The 25340-nt window shown below is 32.4% G+C and overlaps 1 protein-coding gene across 3 annotated transcripts in view; it reads left to right on the forward strand.

Annotated features, from left to right (window-relative positions):
- Positions 1–25340, forward strand: part of LOC128212190 (uncharacterized) — a 72708-nt gene that overhangs the window by 23558 nt on the left and 23810 nt on the right. The window contains exon 1 of one of the 3 annotated variants that reach the window (XM_052917513.1): positions 21888–23621. The exons of the other annotated variants lie outside the window; for them this stretch is intronic. Coding sequence (XP_052773473.1) covers positions 22664–23621 — 958 coding nt within the window. The 5' untranslated portion in view covers positions 21888–22663. Of the gene's footprint in view, positions 1–21887; positions 23622–25340 lie in introns of those variants that run through there. 3 annotated transcript variants of the gene reach the window in all.

A 25340-nucleotide genomic window follows, 5' to 3' on the forward strand; every position in this document is an offset into this window, starting at 1 on the left:
CCAAATTTCACTAGAATAATTGGTCAATTTTGCTTTTTCAAAAGTACTCCAGACAATTGTATCCTCCGAAATTGGATAAGATGCTTATTTTTTAATATGACGTTACGATCGTTATCAAGATTAGTAAAGTCTAAATTAATTTTCAATGTTAAAATACAACAACAAACAACATCTGTTATAATTGCGGAACTGCATATTTGGTATTTCAGCATTCTAACATTTCGTTATATATCTTGTCGTGGAACTATCCGTACCAAACTTTATTAACTATTTATGTATAACTTTGCCTTTTTCACAGCTCAAAAGTAATTTATATGACTAAAGAAGTATATTTGAAGTTTTGTTTTTTATTCAAATTTCGTTAAAGAATACCATCAATGATTAAAACATTAATATATATTGGCAAAACATAACTGCGCGTTCAATACTTTATGGTGATAATTAAAGAAGTCCAACTTCAACACAAATTATTTATTTATGAAACAACGTTTCAGGCATTCGGCCTTCATCAGGTTGTATGTATATAATGAACAGGAAATGACGTCAACATCAAATGACGTCAACGTTGATAACGTCAATATAGCATACATTTTTGCGCAAAATAATGTCTTATAGGATCTAAAGAGATACAATTATACTGGTAAAATGCAATATAAATGCATAAACAAACATCAATAAACCAGTATAATCTATGCAACATTAAATAGGTTAAAACAGTTATAAACCAGATTAATTTTGTGATTTTTTAATTCTGCAAAAAGAATTAAAATAATATTTTTGAATTCATACCATTAGGAATGACTGTGCCAAGAATGTGCATCCATTTACTCTCCTTTAATAATCGTTTCCAATTGTTCAATTTTATCAATTGGCATAAAAGAAAAATCATTGATACTGTGGTCAGGAGCATTAAAATGTTCAGACACATTTGTATATGAATCTGGAAAATGCTTTATATCAAACTTATGATTGTTCATTCTCTGACTACATTTTTGTTGTGTCTGACCAACATATTGCTTTTTACATTTTTTGCAATTGATAACATATATAACACCTGTAGAAGAACAGGACAATTCATGATTTATCTTAAATTCTTTGCAAAAATATGTACTTGAAAATTTATCATTTTGAAAAATAGTACAACAATGTGAACATCTGGATCTATTACATTTAGTAACGAACCCATTAGTGACAACATTTGTAAGTTTAGAATTCACAAGTTTATCTTGAATATTTTTAGGCCGCTTATATGCAACAATTGGTTTGTAGTTAATGAGATCTTGGACAGTTTTACTTTTTGAATATCTGAGTAGTCCCCAATATTGGTTTATAATTTTACCAATGTTTGGTAATGATGGATTAAAAGTACACACAAAAGGAATAATTTCTTTTTCCGATGACTTAACATTTGGCTGCAAGGCGTCCTCTGCACTGATGGAAATGTTTTCGAAACAGCTTCATCTATAACAGAAATTGGATAGTTTCGTTCTTCAAAATAGGTTTTTAGTTTATCACATTCCTCATTCCTCATGGAAACGATCATCACTTGATGTTATTCTTCTATAGCGTTTAGCCTGGCTGTAGGGGATGCCGACCTTGCACTTTTTTGGATGACACGAAGAGTATTCTATGTATTGGTGGCATTTGTTGATTTTTCAAAAACGCTTGTTTCCAAACCACCTTCAAGTCTTTTTCGGTATGGACATCCAAGAATGAAACACATGTTTTAGAGACATTATTTGTAAATTTAATATTTTTGTGGACTTTGTTGATATCGTGAAGAAAAGCCGTTAATTCATCTTCAGAATGTTCCCTTATGAAGAAAATGTCATCAAGAAAACGCAACCATAGTAACGGTTTTTTGGAACAGTTTTTAAGAAAATCTTGTTCAATCTTTCCCATAAACAAAGATGCAAAGCACGGTGCCATTTTCGTGCCCATTGCTGTTCCTAAAATCTGTAGGTAGTTTGCATCGTTGAATTGAAAATTGTTCTTTGTTAATACAAGTTTGATTAAGTTTGAGATGTCCTCAATATAACCTATCTGTCAGGGCCTGCTTTCGTAAAGATTGTTTTTCATTATGTTAATGATTTTGTTAATCCGATCCCATTAAAATTCGAACTCCCAACAAGTTGTAAGTGCAAGAAGCTTATGTTTTCATCTCTAGTAAACAGAGACGATAGTAAAAATGATTACAGGAACATCTCAACTTCAGTTTAATAGCATATTAATGGCATTTTCAACAAACGTCTCGTTTTCTGTAAAGTGTGTAGCTGCTCATTTTTCTGATGTTTTACATCATGGGTTGCTCACCGTTATTGATATACACTGGCTGTTTGATGGTGCTCAGTTCTGGTGTATGTTTAATGGAACTGTTGCATTTCTTTTGGCCGCGCTCTTAAATTGAATAAAGAATGGAATGGAAGGTCTCCATAATCTGTTCTGGCATAATAGTACAATATGACTCAAGTATGAATAATCTAAGTAAGCGTATGTCACTAACGCATTATTCTTTATATTACTGGCGTTGCGGTGGAATTGTTTGCAGGAGAAAGCAGTGCAATGGGAAAAACAAAACAAAGCAAAAGTGCACACATAATGCAACTGATTTTATAATTTCAGTTCAATAGCTTTATTTATTAGTGTTCATTACTGAAGTGTCATATAACTATAAAGAATTCAGCAATACATTTTTTTTTATCTTGTGACAATGACAATGGCATTAAACGCTAATGACGAGGTATATTAACTCAAGTTTCATATTGTGATCTTGAATATCGTTAACAATAATACGATTTTTTAGATTAAGTACAAAAGTCCTTGATCCACCATAAGAGTATACGAGTGCATTCTGTAAAATATATAAACTTCTAAATTTAATGTTCTTTAGTTGTAAACTATGGACCATCTTGTAAGGTCTAGTTAGAACTAGTGATGAGTGTTTGGTGGTACAAACGCACGTGAATTGTCTAATCCTATGTCACAATTTCATGTTGATAAACACTTTAATTGTGTACTTAAAAGCTACACAAACTATGAAAAAATGGTTAGCATCCGGAAACATCAAGGCATTGCCATTCACCAAAACACATTACAGTGCAACCAATACATCATAAAACATTACATTCAAACAGTACAATACAATACGATACACTATGATGAAATACAATATACTTTGATCAACCCGATGCAGTACATTGCTACATGATAAGATATAATGCGATGCATAAAATTAGAATATTATTAAATTATACATTAAAATTAAAAACAAGATGTAATACGATGCAATGCTTGCACTAAAAGGCGCAATAAGGTTAAGGACATTGCAGTAAATTGCATTGCGTCAGTACAACAATTATGAGATACATATGGAATAAAATGTTGTTCGTATGAATTGTATGGTTGTATCACTTCGAGTTGCTACATTGAAAAGCGAATGTCTATTTCAGTATCTCTTACCAGTCTGGGTAATTATTCGTTATTGCTCGGTAAATGATAATACATTTTGATTCAATTATCCTCATATTACTATTTATTTAAAGCACCAGCACATATATGTGAATTTATGTTAAAATAAGTGTCAATTAGGCTATTTGCATCTTTAATACTTGTATTTCTATGATTTCTCGGACAGGAATACATTTGATACGTTTTGCATGATATACGTGATCAGAGGCAGATCCAGAGTTCTGCTTTAGTGGGGCCATTACGTCAGGGTGCAACTTTGGACATGAGGCCTCTCCCCCCATATTCGAAAAACAAATGGTTTAAATGCAGGTATAGTAGGGTAAGGGGACGAGGGATGTGTTTATGGTGTCCTCACCAGAAATCTTTATGACTGAAATGTATTTATATATTTTTTTTTTCTTATCCGATATTGACGTAGAAAACTGTTCTAAATCCCCTAAGTCTGCTATTGATGATCAAGCTACATTTTGTCGAATCATCCAACATCATGATACTTGAATGGTAATGCTCCTTTTGTCCTTTTATCACAGTAGGGTTTAAACTGATGTGCTTGTTGCTGTTCTGCCTTATTAACTTGAATAATGATACTAGCAAAATTTGACGGTAACATCCTTTAAAACTTTTGTCGAAAAGTTGATATCTGTAAGAAGTTAAATTATATACTCCTGAAGGCATACAATATATATATATATATACATAGATACTATCCAACATTTCTTGTTCCAATTAGCCGCAAATAGTTTTTATAAACTAATGACACGACATGGGCATGACGTGTTTATGTCTTCTGTTATAATTCAAACATTATTTTGTTTAAGTGATATTCAGTTAATTACAATTAGAAATCTTGTTTACAGTGTAATTCATGTGACTTCTCTCAAATCAAATGCACAAAAAACTCATTATCAACATGTACCTTAGGGTTAGGTTAAGTATCCTTTTAACTCGACCTATGCTTTAACTATGCTTTAAAAGGTCACACTCTGTTTCGAAAAAGAAATGTTAACGAGATGCAAGACCTTGTAAATGCATATAAATGAGTAATAAAATAAGTATTAAACGGGGACAACTTCAAAAAACTTAAATCATATCGAATGTTTTATACCGTAAACATTTTAAGTTTCAACGGCATCTACTTTAAATCATTGACCAACATTTACCAAATTTCACAAGAATGATTAATAGATGGTGCTTTTTCAAAGGTACTCGAGATAATTTTATTCCTTATTCATTCGTTATGACTTTAAAGGTCTGCAATTGTAGAACTAACCGTGTCGAAATTTCTGTAAACATTTCAAATATATAGTTGCCTGATTCACAATTCAAGTTTATTTCAAAGTCTATCATGACTAAAGAAGCATCACTGAATATTTAAATTCTACTCAAATAGAGTAAAATACACCACAAATAAATACAACCTTGACAAATGTATTGTCGGAACATAAATACGCGTTCAATGCTGCGAAGCATCGGACTCTGTCAGAACGTGCATTGAAGTTAATCATTGTGTTAATCGTATTACATTTCGAACTCACACCAAGGTTCAAGATGCTTATGTTTTCATCTTTAGTAAACGAGGTGGTAGTAAATATAACTACAGGATAATCTCAACCTCAGTTAAATAGCATATTTATGACCTTGAATATCGTTAACAATATCTTTTGTTTTTAATTGTTAGCATATGTGCATGTCGCACTAGTTAACATCCCATATAGAAGTCCCTTCTTCAGAACCTGTGTCGATTCTGATTTGATATTCATAATAGACATTGTTTTAAATACAATCGACAAAGAAACAAATTTAATATTAAGTACTCTTAAAAATGATTGGATTGCAGAAATTATTACAGTTAAACAATCTATACCAGCTAGCTCGAAAACATATTGTAAAATAAAAAGTATGTTCTGATACTAGAGTTCTAGAAATTAAGTTTCACAATAAAATTATAATCAAAATCACAAATAAAGAAGTTTACCAATATTTAATTAGTCTATTTACCTGCAAATTGAGAGACTGGCATGTATGCATTTATTGCCATGAAGTAGAAAATTATGACAATTATACGATGTTCGACTTTATCCAACTTATGGAATACCATGACTTCCCTGTAAAAATGTTATGTTGACACAATATTTTACGACATAAATACATCTTGGTAGGATATAGAAGAGACCAAAGGATATGATTGAGTCAATATTGTATATCTAAAAAAAATACTTCATCTGTGATAGGAGAGCAATTCACATTGTTACTTTGAATTATATATTTTATGATTTGCTTACTATTCAAACATTCTTAAAGACTAAAATCTGCACTTTTGTATTTTGAATGAGTTTATTAACAACATCTAACACATTATATAACAATATATTGTAGATATGATATACGCATGTCAAATCTTTGGATCCTTTTATATGTATATGTGTAAGATTTTGTATTTTTAAGACATAAACGCACTGTGAAATTTTGCATTCCAAAAAGAAGAAAAAAAATCATGCACACATTCCAATTAAAACATAAGATTAGGTGATTTTACAATACAAACTAATATATTTCAAAGACACGTCTATTAAAGAAATATCTAACGATTATAATTTTTCATTAACTTGGTATAAGCCATTTCTTCTATTGTCTGTTTCTTTTGAGGTTTCCTTCCGAGACATTAAGGTTTTAACTGGTCAACCTAATCAAATTAAACCACGATTTACTCTGTTGGTTTTCCTCGAAGGCTTACCTAATTCGAACAATTGTATCTATTGCAATTGAAAAAGCGACACATTTTGTCACATTCTTTAAATATGAAAATCACAAATTATCTGTTATACATTTTTTCATTATGTGTCGTGCTGAGCCATAATCAATCACGTCTCTTTTGTCTGTAAGTGTGTTGCTGCTCATATCTTTGACGTTCTACATCATGGGGTGATCACCGTGCATTTTCTGGTGTATTTTCCGGTGTATCTTCAATGTCATTTGTTGCATATCTTTTGGTCGTGAACTTGGATTGTCAGTTGCAATGAAAATAAGTATCTAATAATGTTTTGTCGTATTTATTGAAAACAATGAAAGGAATGGAAAGTATTCATCACCTGTTCTGGCATGAAAGTATGCCATTGACGCCTTGTACTTTATATCACTGTCGTTGCACTGGATGTATGTGCGGTGGAAAGGAATGCAATGGAAACAAGCATAGAAAAGGCAGATATATTGCACAAGACTATACAACAGTCAAGTTGATCACTTTGTTAATTAGTGTTTATTACTATAGTAACATTAATGTGAAGATATCAGCAATATATAATTTATAGAAGTGTTGTTCCTTCATCTTGTGTCAATTATGACATCGTACGAGTAATTGGGTGCATCGTGTGATATAGCTATTTTTTCATGTTAATTAGTTGCTAATTAAAGGGCCAGCTGGTAAAGTGTACAATGGTTCAAGCGCACGTGAAATGTCTAATCATACGATAAAATCTTATTTTGATAAAAATAACACTTAAAAGTTTTACTTAAAATCTACACTAACTGTTACAAATGATGAACATACGGTAACAACGAGACATTGCCATTCATTGACCAACCCGAAAAACAATGCAATACAGTACAACATGATGTGTTATGAAGTGATATGATGCACACAAATACAATACAATTTATTTTTTTGAATTCAATACAACAAAATAAAGTGAAGTGTATAAGGACATAAGGTAATCGAAAATCGTGGTCGGCTGGTGGTCCTAATTTTTGTTCGCATCTTTTATGAGTACATTAATGACACATATTGATAAGAATAATTTTGGTAATATTATCTACTTACTGCAGTTCCGATATTATCTTTCACTGAAGATCAGATACCAAAAAATAGGCTTATCAGATTCAAATTTATTTGAAATTGCATTTTTATTTTACTGAAATTATTTTAATTTGTTATCATGATATCTAGCGATAATATTGTTCGCAAATTATATTTTCTCCTAGAAAGAAAGTTTAATCTGTACTGCAGGATCCTGAAAAAAAATCAATCAATGTTCTTGAATAGGCAGGGTACTGAAATAACTTAATTTGCAGTAATTTTTAAGTGCAATCAGATCTTAAGCAATAACTTATTTACTTGTTATGATGTCATTTCAAAATCTAAGTGCTTATTTACAAACATAAACTTTGTTCATTTGCAAAAAATGTAAGCAAAAAAATCATTCAGTTAAAAAAGACACAATGAAATGTGTTTCATTAACGATCCTAGATATTGTTTAAACTATTTTATTCCAAATTAATGTAGTTGTATCTCATCTGATCACAGAGTGAACAGTTAGCAAGCACTTCACATGCTGACTATCCGATACGTCGTCATATTCGTTCTCAACATGTTTATACATTTTTTTAAACCGTCGTGATTCGAACAACCCCCAGGTTTAGGATCTTTGTTTTCTATAGTTCAACGGCATCAGAAATGAACTTAAAACTTTCTTCCTTTCTGATCTGCTACCAGATCGCAGTTAATTGTACAAAACCGGTGAATTCTTTGGTTTTGTTTGGTCAAAGATAATCAAAATGTTTATTGATTGGTCAATACTTAACCAATGCTAACAGTTGACCAATTAAATAGCTTGCATGTGTAATATAACCAAAAGATAGCCGGCGGGATAGTTATCCAGTTTTATACAATTGGCCTTATTGCTATTTGCTATATCCTTGATATGTCATAGATTGAGTGACGTAACGTTTGCAAATTTTACGTCATTGTTTTGCAAATAACTCTACAAAAACTAATAGGAACTCCGTCATTATTACCGGCAAGGACATTTATTTGCTGGATTCGGAAATTATAATTATGTCTTTAACAGTTGGAATTCATTTATTGTGATTTTATTCGTTGTCTTTTTTGTTCTCAGAGCTAATTAGAAGTGCATACACTTGTTAGAATGTTCGTCTACTGTGATTGACGGTGTATTAAATAAGATTGAAATACACACAATAAAACCATCCATTAAGTTGTTGCAAACATATTTCAATTACTGTCAACTATTTCTCTTCTAACATCACACGATAAAGTGTGCAAAGATTGCGATAAATGTGTTTTATGCCCTGTAAGAATAATGTGCTCAGCTGGATAATTTCATTATTACCTTCAATCTTTATGAAGGTTGAATATAATTTCCACCCATTTGATGCTATTGTGGATGATTTAATGTAGCAGACGAATGTGCAGATGCATCGCATTACAAATATATTATCGTCTGGTTTCAGTTCGTTACCAGGTTGTTGTATACTAATTATCATCTCATATAGAATTTAAAATCAAGTCCTTTTTAAAATACAAATTATTGTTTTTGAAATACCCGCATGTTTGAGAAATGTCTAACAACAAGAACTATGCATTACAGTGTATAATAGTGTTAGAACAATTAACAATTATAATTGGAAAAAGGGAACGTGTTCTTACAAGCTTTAAATAGAAAATCACATATTATTCGTTATACATTTTTCATATTTTTTTTGTCGTGCAGCTATGCAAACCGACGTTAATATACATTGTAAACATTTTCAACAAAAGTATCTTTGTCTGTAACATCTGTCGCTTTTCATTTTTCTAATGTTTTTACATCATGCGTTGATCACCAAATTTGCATTTCGTTTGGCCATGCGCTTAAATTGTCGGTTTTAATGAACATAAGAATCTAATACAGTTATTAAAAACCTTACGCATTTAGAAAAAAAAGAAGGGAATGGAAAGTATTCATCATCTGTTCTGGCATAATAGTACACTATGACTTAAGTATGAATAATCTAAGAAAGCGTATGTCACTCACGCATTATTCTTTATATTACTGGCATTGCATATGCTTTGTTTTGTTTTTCATCATTGCACTGTTGTCTCTTGCAATCAATTTCACTGCAACAGTTGGAAAAACAAAACAAAGCAAAGGTGCAAACAGTATGCAACTGACTATATAACTGTCAGGTTAGTACATTTGTTTATTAGTGTTCATTACTGAAGCTACTATGAAGAATTCAGCAATACAGAAGTTTTTTTCTTAATCTTGTGACAATGATGAAACACAATGCAGTACAGTACAATACGATATGATATGTTATAATGCGATGCATAAAATTGCAATAATTTTAAATTATACATTAAAATACAAAACAAAATGTAATTCGATGCAATGCTTGCACTTTAATGCACACCAAGGTAGAGGACATTGCAGGATGTTTCATTGCGTAAGTACAACAATTATGAGATTCCTTAATGATTACTTATAAAGTTATAATATTAGTTATCTTGTAATGTGTGTTATAAGGTAAGAAACAGTTAAAGTTAAATACAGTTTTGAGATTCTTTTTATAATTAAAGATTGTGACATTGCACAAATATATATGTACAAATGAGTTTAATAATAAAACAGAACTTTATCAGAATAGTGCATCACTGATAAAAAAAATGGAATAAAATGTTGTTCGTTTGATTTGTAGGGTTGTATCACTTCGGGTTGCTTCGAAAAGCGAATGTCTACTTTGGATAAAATTGTGTCGTATAATTAGATATTTCACGTGCGCCTGAACCATTGTACCCACTTTACAAGATGGCCTTTTGATTACCAACTTAAGAATATATCTATATCAAAGGATGCACCCAATTACTCGTATGGTGTTATAATTGGCACAAGATGAACAACACTTGAAATTCTATCTGGCTGATCTCTTCATATTAATGTTACTATAGTAATAAACACTAATTAACAAAGTGATCAACTTGACTGTTGTATAGTCTGGTGCAATATCTCTGCCCTTTCTATGCTTATTTTCATTGCATTCCTTTCCACCGCACATAAATCCAGTGCAACGACAGTGATAAAAAGTACAAGGCGTCAATGGCATACACTTATTTACATTTTTCATACTTTAGTAATTGTAGACTATCATGCCAGGACCGGTGATGAATACTTTCCTATCCTGCCCTTGTTTTCAACTCGAAAAACAATGCAATACAGTACAGCATGCTATGGTATGAAATGATATGATGCACACAAATACAATACGATTAAATTATACATTAGAGTACAAAAAATGTAATACGATGTAATGCTTCCATGGAAAAACACCGCAATAAGGTATAGGGCATTGTAGCAAAGTGCAGTGCAGCAGTTCAACAATTATGCGATACATAGAGAATAAAGTGTAAGTCGATTGATCGGCGTGGTTGTAGCACCACGAGATGCCTGCATACATTCCATGTCGAAGGAGACCACGGGTTGAATGAGATGTATCTTAACCAATCAACAAAAAGGGTAACCATCTTACCGATTTACCGACAGGTATCACGTACCTTTTCAGTATTTTATCATTTCTTTTTTTCTAATGTTCGTTTAAAGAGCATTTCAATTCGACCGAATAACGGCCGATCTCTTTTGAGTAATATTGCGAAAGCCGATTTTCACAAGAGTATTAGGCAACTTTGTAATTCGGAATCATTGAACACAGTGTGTAACACAGACATTCAGTGCGGGTTCAAATTCTGTATGTTTAAATCATTCAATACTTTAGACGGAATTTGAACGGGTATGATACAAATCATTTTTTTGCATTCAATACAATACAATAAAGGGTAATCTATTAGGATATACAGGAATAAACGACGTCAGCTGGTGGTCCTTATTTTTGTTGACATATTTTATGAGTACATTGAGACATATACTGATAAGAATAAATTGATAATATTATCTGCTTATTGCAGTTCATATATTCACTGTTACCGGAGATCAAATGTCAAAAGATAGGCTTATCAGTTTCAAATTGATTCGAATCGACATTTTCAGTAATTTTACTTAATTTATGTCAATATGTTACCGTGATAATTAGCAATAAGAATGTTCGCAATTCATATTTCATTCTAGAAAGAAAGTCTCGAGGTATTGTTCTGGCAAAGGCGGGAACTGAAATTACTCAATTTGTAGTCATTCTAAGTGCAATCAGATACTAAGCAATAACTGATTTAGTTGTTATGCTGTCATTTCAAAATTTTAGTGCGCATATACAAACATTCACTATGTTTCTTTGCAACCAGTGTTATCGAACAAATCCATTCAGTTAAAATAGACACAATGAAATGTATTTCTCTAACGATTATATTTATTTAGATCACAGTATCAAAGTTGTAGGACATCTGATCACAGAGTGAACAGTCAGCAAATAGTGCCTGTTCGATATGTCGTCATATTCGTTTTCAACAGGTTTTTACATTTTTTTTAAGCCGTCGCGATTCGAACCCCCCCACCCATATTTCGGAACTTGTTTTCTATTGTTCATCAGCATCAGCAATGAACTTGAAAATCTATAGTTCAACAGCATAAGAAATCTCACGTTCTGGTTTGCAAATAGATCGCAGTCAATTGTACAAAGCCGGTCTATGGTTTGGTTAATGTTAGTCGAAACGTTTATTGATTGGCCAATACTTATCCAATATTGACAGTTGACTAATGAAAGTGATTGTATGTGCAATATAACCAAAAGATAACCGGCGGATAGCTTATCATTTTTGTACAATTGGCATTATTTGATATTTGACAAGAGGTCTTCCTCCAATATTGATTATTACCTTATATATGTCTTGGTATTGGTTGCGATTTAAGTCCATCACAGTTCTCTTAATTCTTCATCACCTACACAACCGGAAGTACACAGACAACCTTCTCCTTGACATCTCATTGACGGAGCCAACATGACCGAGCCTACTCATGTTGGAAAATTTCACGTCATTGTTTAGCAAATAACACTATCAAAACTAATTGGAACTCCGTCATTGTTACATGCAATGGGATTTATTCGGTGATTTATTATTATGTCTGTAACATTTGGGATTCATTTATTGTGGTTTTATTAGTTTTCTGTTTTATTCTTAGAGCTAATCAAAAGTGCATAAAGTTGGTAGAATGTTCGACTACTGTGATTTAACGGGGTATTAAATAAGATTAAAAACACACAATAAAACAACCCATTAAGTTGTTGCAAACATATTTCAATTACTGTCAACTATTTCTCTTCTAACATCGCACGAGAACGTGTGCAAAGATTGCGATAAATGTGTTTTATGCCCTGTAAGAATAATCTGCTCAGCTGGATAATTTCATTATTACCTTATCTTCAATCTTTATGAAGGTTGAATATAATTTCCACCCATTTGATGCAATTGTGGATGATTTTATATAGCAGACGAATGTGCAGATGCATCGCATTACAAAATATTATCGTCTATTTTTAGTACGTTACCTGGGTGGTTTTAGTGCACCTAACAAAACTTGCATTATGGCAATAGTGTGTTTAAAAAACTACACTGTAGTAAGTAAGAATTCGTTAGTAAGATGGAGACAATTGATCAATTATGAAGAGAACGGTGGTGATCGAGTATTATATTTTTATGGTTGGTTATCATGTGAGAGAGATACAGATATAGAAAATATTATATAGGGAGAGGACCTGTTACAATTCATGATGTGATACACAATTTTATTGAATGAGGTTATGAAATTTGTAAGTATGCAAGCCTTTTTGCGAGCAAACTAGCATTGTTCATGGACGAGTTAAATAAAATTCTGTTAATATGATGACGAGTGTCAGATTTCTTATCGCATAAAATAAAGGAAAATAAAACATGAAGGTAACTATATCCAGAGTTGTTGCCCCAAGGCCATGAGGCTGTCCACCCGACTAGCGCTAGACAAAAATGAATAACAGCACTATCATACCGACAGTCAAAAGAAAAACTGAAAAAAAACAACAACAACCGTTTCAGTTGAGAACACTTAACACCAATGTCAATGCTTTTGCAAGGAACAATACAGGGACTGGTCCTTAGCCATAACCGAATTTGCTACTGTTTAATGACATTAAGGTCAGTGGTCAAGCGGCAAAGGACTAACACACACGCAAGTATTCACGCGCGCACGCACCTACGCACGCACGCACGCACGCACGCACACTAGCACGCACGCACACACGCACACACGCACACACTCACACAGTACAGCATTGCTAATCAAACGAACCGCATTTTTTATTATCTCATATATGAGCACAATCTACTCCAATTATTGATAATTAATGGATTCACTTTGGGTAAAAATGTCCGGTTTTTGAGAGCCCAACTCACACTTATTTCTTAATTTTAACTAAACAGCAAAATACAATCACAACATACATCAAAGAGAAGGGTCAAGTATTCAAAACATGACACCATCTGGAAATGAGTGAATCGAGGTCGAATTACCAGATGTTAGCAATTAATGTTTATACTCCCTCATTCATAGTCTATTACATCCTTTTAAGTGGTAATATTATCAGTATTAATTTACATATATTTAATTAAGTATATTCGGTTGCATGGTTATGAAAGACGCCTTCATAAATATGTGCACCATAATGATTAAAATACTTGCAAATTAACCGTTTGTCAATTTTAGATTCCTACATTATTATAATCATGTCCGTTTAGTTGATACCGCAGCGAAACCAAACACCTAAGAATGTCTATTAAAAATGTCTTCTAGTTTTACATGCGTAAACGGGGTTGATGTTTAAACTTTCGACTTCTGTACTTGTTTCTGTATTTTTATTTAAATATTGTAATGAAATCCTAAAGTATACAATAATAATCAACGGGTCAATGCAATTTTTAACCTAAACTGACCTGTGGCCTGGTTTAGATTCGGCTCTTTACTGCAAAGTATATGTCTATTGTTAAGGTACCAGACTATCGGGATAGACAGTTTTATGTATATATGTTAAACAACTGTGAACAGTTTACTTTCTTGAATTATAATGATCTTGTGCTCGTTGACTTCGAAATAATTGCACAAAATCATCTCATTAGCATATGTATCGTGAGTAATTATGAACTAAGTTATGTTTCTTTTAGACGTTTCAAGGGAGCAAAATATGGTACGAACAAGAATGTTTACAAGATGCAAGTCCTTGAAAATGCAGATTTGTTTAACGTTTAACTGAAGAAAGGTTTTAAAAAGACTTTAGCTTCTTACTTATTTTCATTTCGTATTATGTAAACCCTTGTTATTGAAAAATAGATTATTTATAATTTTATCAAAATTAAGGAAATAGTGTTTGAAATACAAAATAAATAGCAAGCAGTTATCATAGAATACACTGTCAATTTTTTTTTAAATATATTTTTTAAGGTTTGGAAGTATACATAGCTTGAAAATATATTTTTAAATATAAATACATATCTTAGAAAAAATGTCATAAGTATTCTCTCAACATACGCGATATATAACATGAATGATTATTTATAAAGTACAACTTAATGAATACAATAACCACTGTTTTAAGTATGACAATAAAGCATACCTGATTTCTAGATTTTTTTATGTTCCTTATAAGAGAAGCAAGCACTCTATATTTTGTGGAATATTCTAATTTTGAAGGGTTTCAAAGGGACTTCAGGACATATGATAATTTCGATTAACCTTTTTTGAAGATTAAGTTTAAGTGGATGATTTGCCTTATTGAAATCAGATACCTAAAATTGTTTCGGTTACATTGTTTCGAGAATGGCTTAAAAACGAAAGTGTATGCTGCATATTTAACTATTTTAAACTGACGTTAAGATTCCAACGATGGTCACTGTGCTCATTGAATTAATGTTCCTTTGGATATAAGCAAACAGCAAAATAAAGGGTGTCGAAACATTGAATATATAGAGAATATTGTGATCTTTGATAAGGATAATCGAAATATGTTTTGTTTAAAACAATTAAATGGCATATATTTACTAAACAAACCTATTTAAAGATTTGCAAGCGATTGTAAATAATGGTCAACTGTTTGTTTTTTATCAAAGATATCCATCTTTTTTTATTTGTTTATTACTCATCCAATATTTACTATTAACATATCAAATAATGGGCGATACTAACCAAAAGAAAACATGAAGGCAACTCACTCATCTGGGTTTAATACAATTGGCTGCTGTATATTTACTCTCTAATGAAAATGATGTTTATTTGGCAACATACATAGTTATGTAAGGTGTCTTGGTAAACATATGTTCCTGATCATTAATCAGTTTGTTATTTCGTATAATGACCTTATGTCAAACATGATAATAACCTGCTTAAAGGAAAGGAATATGAGAAGTTTCAGTCAAGTAAACTCCTGTCGTACTATAAACAATCTGATCTAATAAATCAACCGGACGGCTTCACAAGCGAAAACCTACACCATCGTGCGTTTTATATCGTAAACATTTTGTTTAAAAGTTTCAACGACATCAACCTTTCATTTTCGACAAACATACACAAATTTCACAAGAATAATTGATATATAATTGAATATTCTCAAACTGGATGAAGTCATTAGCTACTTTATAACCTTACATTGAGTTTTAAACTTAAAACCTAAAGCCTGTATATATCTTTCAATGTCATTGGAAACATATAAATGACACACATGTACTCGAATAACGACAAAACTGTATTTTGACCATGCATCACTCTAACGTTTCGCTTTATATCTGGTCGTAAAACTAAACTTATCGAATAATCGGTCACTACATTTAAACATATCGTTTTCTGTTCCATTACTCAAGTTTATTTTAGAGTCTGTCACGACTAAACACCCTTAACTGAAGTCTTGATTTCCATTCAAATAAGGCAAAAGAAAAACAGACAATTTTAAAATCTTGAAACATATATTGTCGAATCACAACTAACTTAAAGAAGAGTTGAACATTGAAGCTAATAATTTTGTTTATTCGATCCTATTTAAATCCCTTGTTCCCAGCAAAGTGCAAGTTAATCTTTAGATAACGAAACTTAACAGAAATAAAAACGCATCTCAGCCTATTAATGATCTTAAATATAGTAAGCAATATTATATTTTACAAATTATAACTGGCCACTTTCTACAAGAGGATGTACGACGGAGCGGCGAATAAGGGCTATTCAAATTCATTATTAACGCAATCGTTCTATTATCAAGGTGACGTTTATGAATACATTTGTGCCAAACCAATCTATACTGGACTATATACTTATTGAGCCAACATTTCGAGAACAAGTTAAGGAATTCAAAATAATTGACAGTGATGACATAATGATTTCCTGTCACCTTCCGATGCCATTGACCTAGAACATGGACTGCCTGAGAGTATGGAAGTTTAACTCTTTAAAAGCTGGAATAAATGCAATAACAATCACAAAATGAGTTAAAGTGCCTCGAAGAAACAGAGATCGAGTATTGTGAATAAATTTTCTCATCATAGAAGTTTCGAACACTGCCGCTTGGAATCCAAATATCAATAAACGGGCTACACTCTACCAGGTCCATAAAAAAGGCCACGCACACAACAGAAAAAACGTCCATGACGGATCTGGATGGCGGTTGAGCGACCTCGAGGAAATGAAAACGATATTTACAGTAAATGGGAAACAGAAAAATGATCGCAGCAGTTGTAAACCGTCTCACAGAAACAATCTGAATTAACAAAACATGTAACAGTTTTTTACCACAGCAGCAGGGTTCCGGATAGGACTCAGCTGCATCACTCCGCCTTTAAAGTAATTCGCTCATGTTTTGGACCAAAATTAGTTTTCACGGTAATGCATATGAAAACACTTATTTTATGATTATAAATTATATGATATCGAAATTGCAGAAAAATACAGTTATAGAAAAACAAAGTGTTTGGTTTTAGTGGTGTTCGAACCCACGCCGGTAAAGTCAAGAAAAAAAGAGAAAAAAGCCACGGATGCAGCACCATACTTAAACCTAACTGACAACAATATAAATCATTTTGATTTCCAACACACTTCATATTTTTTACAGTGATGTCAGGCATGCTGAGAATGACGTATGTCTTTATATCAAGTCGCTGCTCATTTTCAGATATTTCTCACATCATGGGGGTGATCTTCGTCTTTGAGAAACACTGGCTCTTTGATGATGCATAGTTCAGGCGATCACACTGTTTTCATTCTTTGATACATTTAATTTAATCTGAAACTAATATCAAATATCAATGCAATGGTAACACGTTTTTGCATATTTCTATTTATGCCAATATAATGTTTTACGTTTCATTTGTTTTCTTCGTGAACCAGAACTGTTAGTTTTAAAGGAAATAAGAAACTACTAAAATGATAAAATTCAGGCGTATTTATTGTTATTTATTATATTTAAAGTAATTAACGTAATGAAAACTATCCGTCAAATGTTTTGGTTTAAAAGTACACTATTACAAACGTTTGAATAATTTAAGTGCAACTATGTCGTTGAAGTATTTTGCTTTATATTATTGGCGTTTCATTGGATTTGTGAGTCCAAGAAAGCAATGCAATAGAAAATAAAATCTACACTTACTTCAGCAGAATATATAAAAGTCAGCTTGATCAAGTCGTGTTAATTACAGAAGTAATCAAATTAATATAAAGACAACAGCAATATAAAAGTTCAAGTGGGGTTTCTTTCAATTTGTGGTAGGTACCGATATTGTTCTAGTACTTTTACTTCAGTTTGATACTATTTTGATGACCTGGAATGTCGTTAAGAATAACTTGATCCACCATAAGTGTATTTGAGTGCATCCTGTGATATAAATTAATTTCTGAATGTCATGTTATTTAGTTGTCAAACAAGGGGTCATCTTGTATGGTTTTGTTATATATTTTAATGAGTGTTTGGAGGTACATGCGCACATTTATAGTCTTATTCTATCAAATAATTATATTTTGACATCATCTTTTAATAGTTTGTTGTTAAAGAGACTCGCTCATGTTTTTTGACTAAAAAGTAATTTTCCGGTTTATGCATCTGAAAACACTTATTATATAATTACTTTAATTTTTGATACCGAAATTGCAGAAAGAATACAATCGAATTATAAAAACGGTATTCTGATTGTAGTGGGTAGCATAGGAAACTTGGTGTTTTTTGATCCCATATTTTATGTCTATACGGATATTTAACAGTCACTTCTACACATTAACGTGAAGTGTATTAAAATTCGAGAAATCGGAAATATATCCGCTGATGGTTCTTATTTCTGTTGACATCTTCTATGAGTTCTTTAATGATGTAATTATAATGATAAGAATAATTCGATAATGTTATCTTCTTCTCGCAGCCTCGAGATTCTCTTTTATCGAAGATCAAATGCCAATGAAAAGTCTTATCAGTGACATATTTATTAGAATTTACATTTTTAGAAAAATAAGTAACCATTATTTTATTGAAATTATGTACAAAATGTTATCGTGAAATCTTTCCTTAAGAATGTTCGCAATTCATCTTTCCTACTAGAAAGAAAGTTTATAGGTATTGTTCAACTCAGCACTGCATAATCCTGATAAAATTCCATCATTGCTCTGGAATAGGCTGGGTCCTGAAATTACACAATCAATATAAACTTTTAAATGCAATTATAATTTAAGCAATTCCTTATTTAGTTTTTATGTTGTTATTTTAAACTTTAAGTGCATACATTTACAATATTTTGGTCGCGTTCAAACTCTGTTAGCAAACGTAAGTCTTTAGGTAGAACCAGACACGGTGAACTGTGCATTATTTACGATCCCAAATATTGTTTGAACAAATTTATACCAGATCATTGTATCTGAACCTCATCTGATTACAGAGTGCAAAATGTCAGCCGAACTTTTTAGTTCACACCTTTTAATTGACATCTCATCGACAGAGCAAACTCATTTTTGACGTCATTGTTACAATATCGAAACTTCTTTGAACTTCGCCATAAAAACCAGCAAGACAGTTGATTAATATGGTTCGGAGATTCATTATGAGTGTTTATAACAGTAAGGTAATATAAAACAGACAACTAATAAAACCACCATGGATATTGTGCTTTATTAGTTGTCTGTTTTATTTAAGTGCTTATCAGCAGAGCATCTTTTCTTAATTTCCTGAAAGTTCCTGTAGGATTTAAGTATCTGGTTTGGTATCAGTCTGTTTGTTTGTTATTGACTATTCTTAGACATCATTGGGACTGTTTATTGATATTATTGCGAGTCCATTGATTTCATTCAGACTGTTCATTGACGAGGGTAATTGCAATATGTGCATATACCGACATCAGCCATCAAATGTAGATATCTATTTATTTAGGTACGAAGTCATATATTATCACCTGTTTAAATGAGTGATATGGCGGCTCCGAGTCGCTGATCACAAAGTATACATCTCAGTTCTTTATGAAACTGGGAAGGTGAGGAGGAATTAAATTTGACGCTTGGTTTAGTATATTGGTAAAACACCATTTGTCCTCTGTAATTCAATCAGTTTACACTTAATTTAATGAAATACTGTTTGTAGGTGGTCACGAAAACGAAAAGCGAAAGAAAGGCCAAGTATCATAACAGTTATCTTGTTTAATGGCACAAAAGCCAAAATATAGTAGAAGAATGCCAGAATAAACAAGAATTACAAAAGGTGAACGTATTCGCAGTATACATATCTACTGAAAACGATCTGTTTAGTTTTAGATTTAAAGAAAAGTGGCTGGCATCGGAAGAGACTCAATGAATGGATGTAGGGGCCCTGAAGCCAATCTCTGTAGAGTGTCAAGTAGACCATTTGTCCACACTGAAAAGACGGTGCGAACCGGAAGTATACTGGGCAGACGATTTTCATTTATAAACACAAACGACAATGTTTCCATGATGGTCAAATAATAATAGTGTAATGAAAACAAAAGAGACTGTTATGTACTGCTATTCTGTTTATGGTGGTATCAAAAAAGATTAAATAAAACACTTTATGCGAAATTTCAAACCATTCATTAAAACAGCGCAGACGAATTATAACCTTTCTATTTCATTTTATTTCGCGTATAACTCTTAAAACATGACACGATGATGCTTTGTAAGACAGGAAAAAAAGTTTTTAGGTGTTGCAAGAATTATCTGCTCAGCTAGATAGTTTAATTATCCCCTTAACACACAAAGGCAGGAGATATAGATAAAACAATATGTAGTAATTAAATGTGCAAAGCCTTATCATGAAGCACATTAAATTTGGATTTATGATGCCTTTTCAAAATCAAAGTGCTGATATACAAAAATAAGCTTTTTCGTTTACGACACTGTTAGAAATTAAACACAGCGTGGTTAAAACGTAAATTCTTTCAACTACGATCCTAGATATTGTTTGATTGTAATTTATATCGGGCATGCCTTGCTGAAGGTCATGTTTAAGTCAGCCATTGGTTAACCAACCATCGTCTTCTTGCTTGTCAACAGCTTTATTCATATTCATTACATTCTATCAAGGTATGTCAATCTGTCGCGGTTAAAACCATGTCCAGAATTCTGTTCACTTTTACTTTATTTCAACAGAACATGAAGTTATGAACCTCGACTGGAACGCTAAGGCCTTATTTGATATTTGGCGTAGACCTTTGATTAGAGATCCTGTATCAAGTCTGTACTAGTTTTGTATTTGTCCTGGTATTCACATGAGTGCACCAGAGCACTCTAAATAATATATACACACTCAGCAAAACAGTTTTAATGAAGAGGCACACACGTATATGTCTGACATCTCATTGCTGAAATCAAGTCTTGTTGGCAGATTCCATGTCGTTGTTTGCGAACTGTGCTATCAAAACTCATTGGATTTACGTCATCAGAACCGGCATGGCAATTTATTACGGCGTTTAGAGATTTATGTAAGTGTCTTTAACAGTTGGGATTGATGAATTGTGGTTTTACAAGTTGTATATTTTCTTTTAAGTGCTAATCAAAACTGCATAACATTGTTATGTTTAAGTGTTTTAATGAGTGATTTGATGTCTTCAGTACGCTGATCGCTAAATAGAAACCTCAGTTCTTTTTGAAACTAGTTAGGTAACCTGTGATTGCAATTTAAGCGTTGAGGTATTTTGTTGTTCCGTATTTCCAGTTTGTGAATGTTTGTTGTTCTGTTATGTGTCATTGGCGTTGACCCTGTGCCATTGAACGGGGTTTGTTTGTAAACTATCGTCTACTGGACTTGTTTCTGTAGTTTTTCATATAAGAATGTATACAAGACTATTTCGGAATGAAATATATCAACCGCAGTCTAGAATTGAAGACAAAATGAAAATGTAATGTGTGGATGACATGTGAAGAGTGTTAATGAAATGAACGCGAATGGACAAGCCCTGTAGCTACAATCCAACGATGAAAAGAAGACACATCCACGCCAGCCATTTTGCAATAAATTATATTTCAGGCGCTGTGATAATGATATACTCAACTAGATAATTGTATTATTACCTGAAGATCATGCATTATAATTTATTAAAATTATTTACTCCTCTATTGGTTGAAATTATTTATGATTTATTATGTCGAACCAGTTTGTAGATAGCGTGTTACAAATATATTATAGTCATCTTCTTACAGTACGATACCTGGATGTTGTATCTTCAGTGCATCTTACGAGATTTACAAAAAAGCAATAGTTGGGTTCAAATACACTGGAGCAATGTAAAAAAACGTGAGGGTATCAAACTGTACAACTATGAAAAGTGTTATTGTTAATACATTGTGTATAATGCATTCGTATAATTTTTAGTTTAAAAGTTTACAATTCGTTAAAAAGGTTTTGGATATCTGGTAATTGTTATGACGAGAACAGTAGTAATGGAATATTACATTTTCATGAATGATTATCATTCGAGAGAGTTAGACATATAAGAAATGTTACACCTATTTAAAAAAATAAAATTGCAACATGGTTTTACAAGAATGAGTACTAATTGGGCTCAACGTAAAGGATTGGAACCATGTCATTAAAAGATGAAGTGAGTACATTAATGTTTTTTCAATTTATTTTGCTAAAAAAATGCAAAGTTGTTAAGCGCTAAAAACATCTTTGCGTGGATATGATATAAATGCACATGAATTGCTAATAATGAAAAAAAAACGCATTGACTGCAAACCATATAGATTTAATGTTTTTTTAAGGTAAAATACTTGTTCACGATTCAGTGAAACCTTAATAATGAAATCATAACCAATCAGTAACATAATAATATATTTGGCGGTTACATTAAAAATGTAAAATTGATGTATGGAATATTACTATTAATCTACAATGTAGATATGTCGAGGGAAATTTAGTCAAATTGGAGAATTATAATGTTCAACCAAAGTGAAGCCTAAACATGCGAGGGATTTAATTTATGTGTTCTGCAATGGGAGATATACGCGGAATAGTTTCAATTACAATAGTGGTGTTTGTGGTAGCGGGAAGTTTGATTCAATTGACACTATCAGAGCCAACATCGCAATGTGAGATACAGGACGGAAAATGTACTTACAATATAAATTTAGCCCCTACGGGATCATGCCAATCGACACTTTTACCTCCGATGAAAGAAACTTTCATCGAATTCGGCAAGAAACCAGAGTCAATCAACTACGTGAATGATGAAAAAATGAGCCAAATGCAACAAGACTTTAATTCGGTGAAATCAGACCATGAAAATAGAATAAAAGAACTAGAGAGTTCCATTCAAAAAGTCCTCAGAAACTCTATACCTACAGTTCCCATTGAATACTCAGCCCATCATGTGACATATGAAACGCTTCCTTTGGAAAGAACTAGACATGTGGAAAACAATGACGTCAAAGAAGCGGACTCAGGTGACAACCTTCTTATTTTCAGACTACAAAGTCAGTTTAATAAAATGCGAACCTCGCTTAGCCAAAAGACTGCAGATTTACTGGAAGCAAGAAACAAACTAAATGAGACTACAGATCTGTTGACTGCTGCACAGCGGCAAGCACTTGATTCCTCTACCAATCTAGTCGAGTTTGAAACCAAAGCAACTGTATTGGAACGCGAGACAAATATCCTGAAAAACAAACTAAAAGACAAAACAGAACGACTAGAGTATGCCACTGAACGATTAAACACGTCAGAAACAAAGCTAATAAATGTAGAGAATAGATTATACGATGTAGTACGCTCGGAAGGGACGTTAAAAGAAGAGCTAGAAACACTAAAAATAGTGTTAAATAAAACTCAGACGGAACTGAACGCCCTCAAAGAAGCCCATGAGAACTTAAACATTAAATACAAGAAGACAAGGAACACGCTGGCCAGAAGGGAGGAGGAACTTATGGAATGTCATTCAGGTAAAAACACAATTATCTCGATCATGCACATCCAAACCCGAAACATGTATTGTATATTTAGTTTGCGTAAAATGCGATATCATCAATTGGCACATATGTCGACATGCCAGTAATGCGCATAAACGATTAAATGTTACATTTTCAGCCTTCCTTCAATGGTAAAAAGCAAATTTACATGGATGTTTAATACCTTTTATCTTTTGATCACAGTAGGTGTTTGGCTGATGTGCTGGTTGCTATCGCTCGAATGCATCATATGCCTAATTAACTTAAATAATGATACTAGCAAAATAGGTAAATTTATGGATACTTCTTTTAAAATTTGTTCGATCAAATATACATTTGTTAGAAGGCGAATTATATGCTTCTGAACGCGTTATTGCATACATAGTAAGCATACATAATTTACTGCTGCAATTATCTTCTAATTATTGCTCTAATACACTAAATTTAATTTGTTTTCATGATATCCAGTGATTTTTTGATAAGCGATAGCTTTCCATATCATGCTCACGATACCAATATAATTGCAACCACCTTCAAATTAAATGCACAAACGATAATTATTGTATCTTTCACATGGGTTAAGCTGTGTATGTTTTAACTCGACCTATGTTTTAAGAGGGCGCCATCTGTTTAGAAAAATAATGTTTTCAAGATGCAGGTCCTTGAAAATGCATTTTTGCATAATGCTTTACTGAGAAAAGATTTTAAACAGACAGACAGTCCTTACTTATTCATTACGTGTTATGTAAACAATTGTAACTGAAATAATCATTTCTAACGTAGTCGAAAGAGGAAGGACAACGTTTGCTAATTATGCTCTCAATATACATTGCTGTATTTGCACTATCCCAACATAATCGAAACATTAACTGACCAGAATATCTACTATCCAATCAACATCACGAATATTTCGGCAAGAAACAAAATGAAACAGCAGTGCTACATGGGGGTTAAATGATTCCATATTGACATTAAAATGAATTCCAATTAACATAAAATAAAATAAATGAAGATTATGAATCTTAAGCTTGATCTATGATACAGAAATACATGCTTTTGCCATATTTGTACACACCCACCTTAGTTAGTGATACTACAAAGGAAACAATACTCCAGAAATATTTCCATCATTTCATCAACTTTTAATGTTTCAAAAACCTTCACTCTCACACATATAAACACAAATACAAATAGCTATTGAAGTTTAGATGGGGGGGAATTATTATTACAGACTCACTGGTGTAGCTGCAATATACACGGCTGGCCCTGGCCTACACTTCGTTTCCAAAAAGTATTTAAAAAATAAAAATCTTACATAAAAACTGAACAGTTAGGATATAACTGCAAAATTACATTCGGTAACGGTCTTGGGTACCTTAGCGTATCTTTCTTACATCAAGTCAAGTGCCTACTGTTGGAAGACGGTCGAACGTAGTTAAGTAAATAATAAAGATTAGTTTGATGATTAGAAAGGCTCCAGGTATACGCTACACCCACGAATTGATCTAAAGTAAAAATAACAAAATCAAGGTGGACCCCCTAGCAAATTTGCCGATACATTGAAACAGTCCAAGTTACGTCCCTCAGACGTCTTATATCTCCATCATGATAATCAATTTATCTAACCGTCTTATATTAATTGCAGAGGGTTAATGCTAACTTTCGACTCAAGTTATTAATTTCTCTGTAATATAAAAAAAACTACAGAGTGAA

This window comes from Mya arenaria, chromosome 12 (assembly GCF_026914265.1).
Source record: "Mya arenaria isolate MELC-2E11 chromosome 12, ASM2691426v1".
In the NCBI taxonomy this organism is placed as follows: Eukaryota; Metazoa; Mollusca; class Bivalvia; order Myida; family Myidae; genus Mya; species Mya arenaria.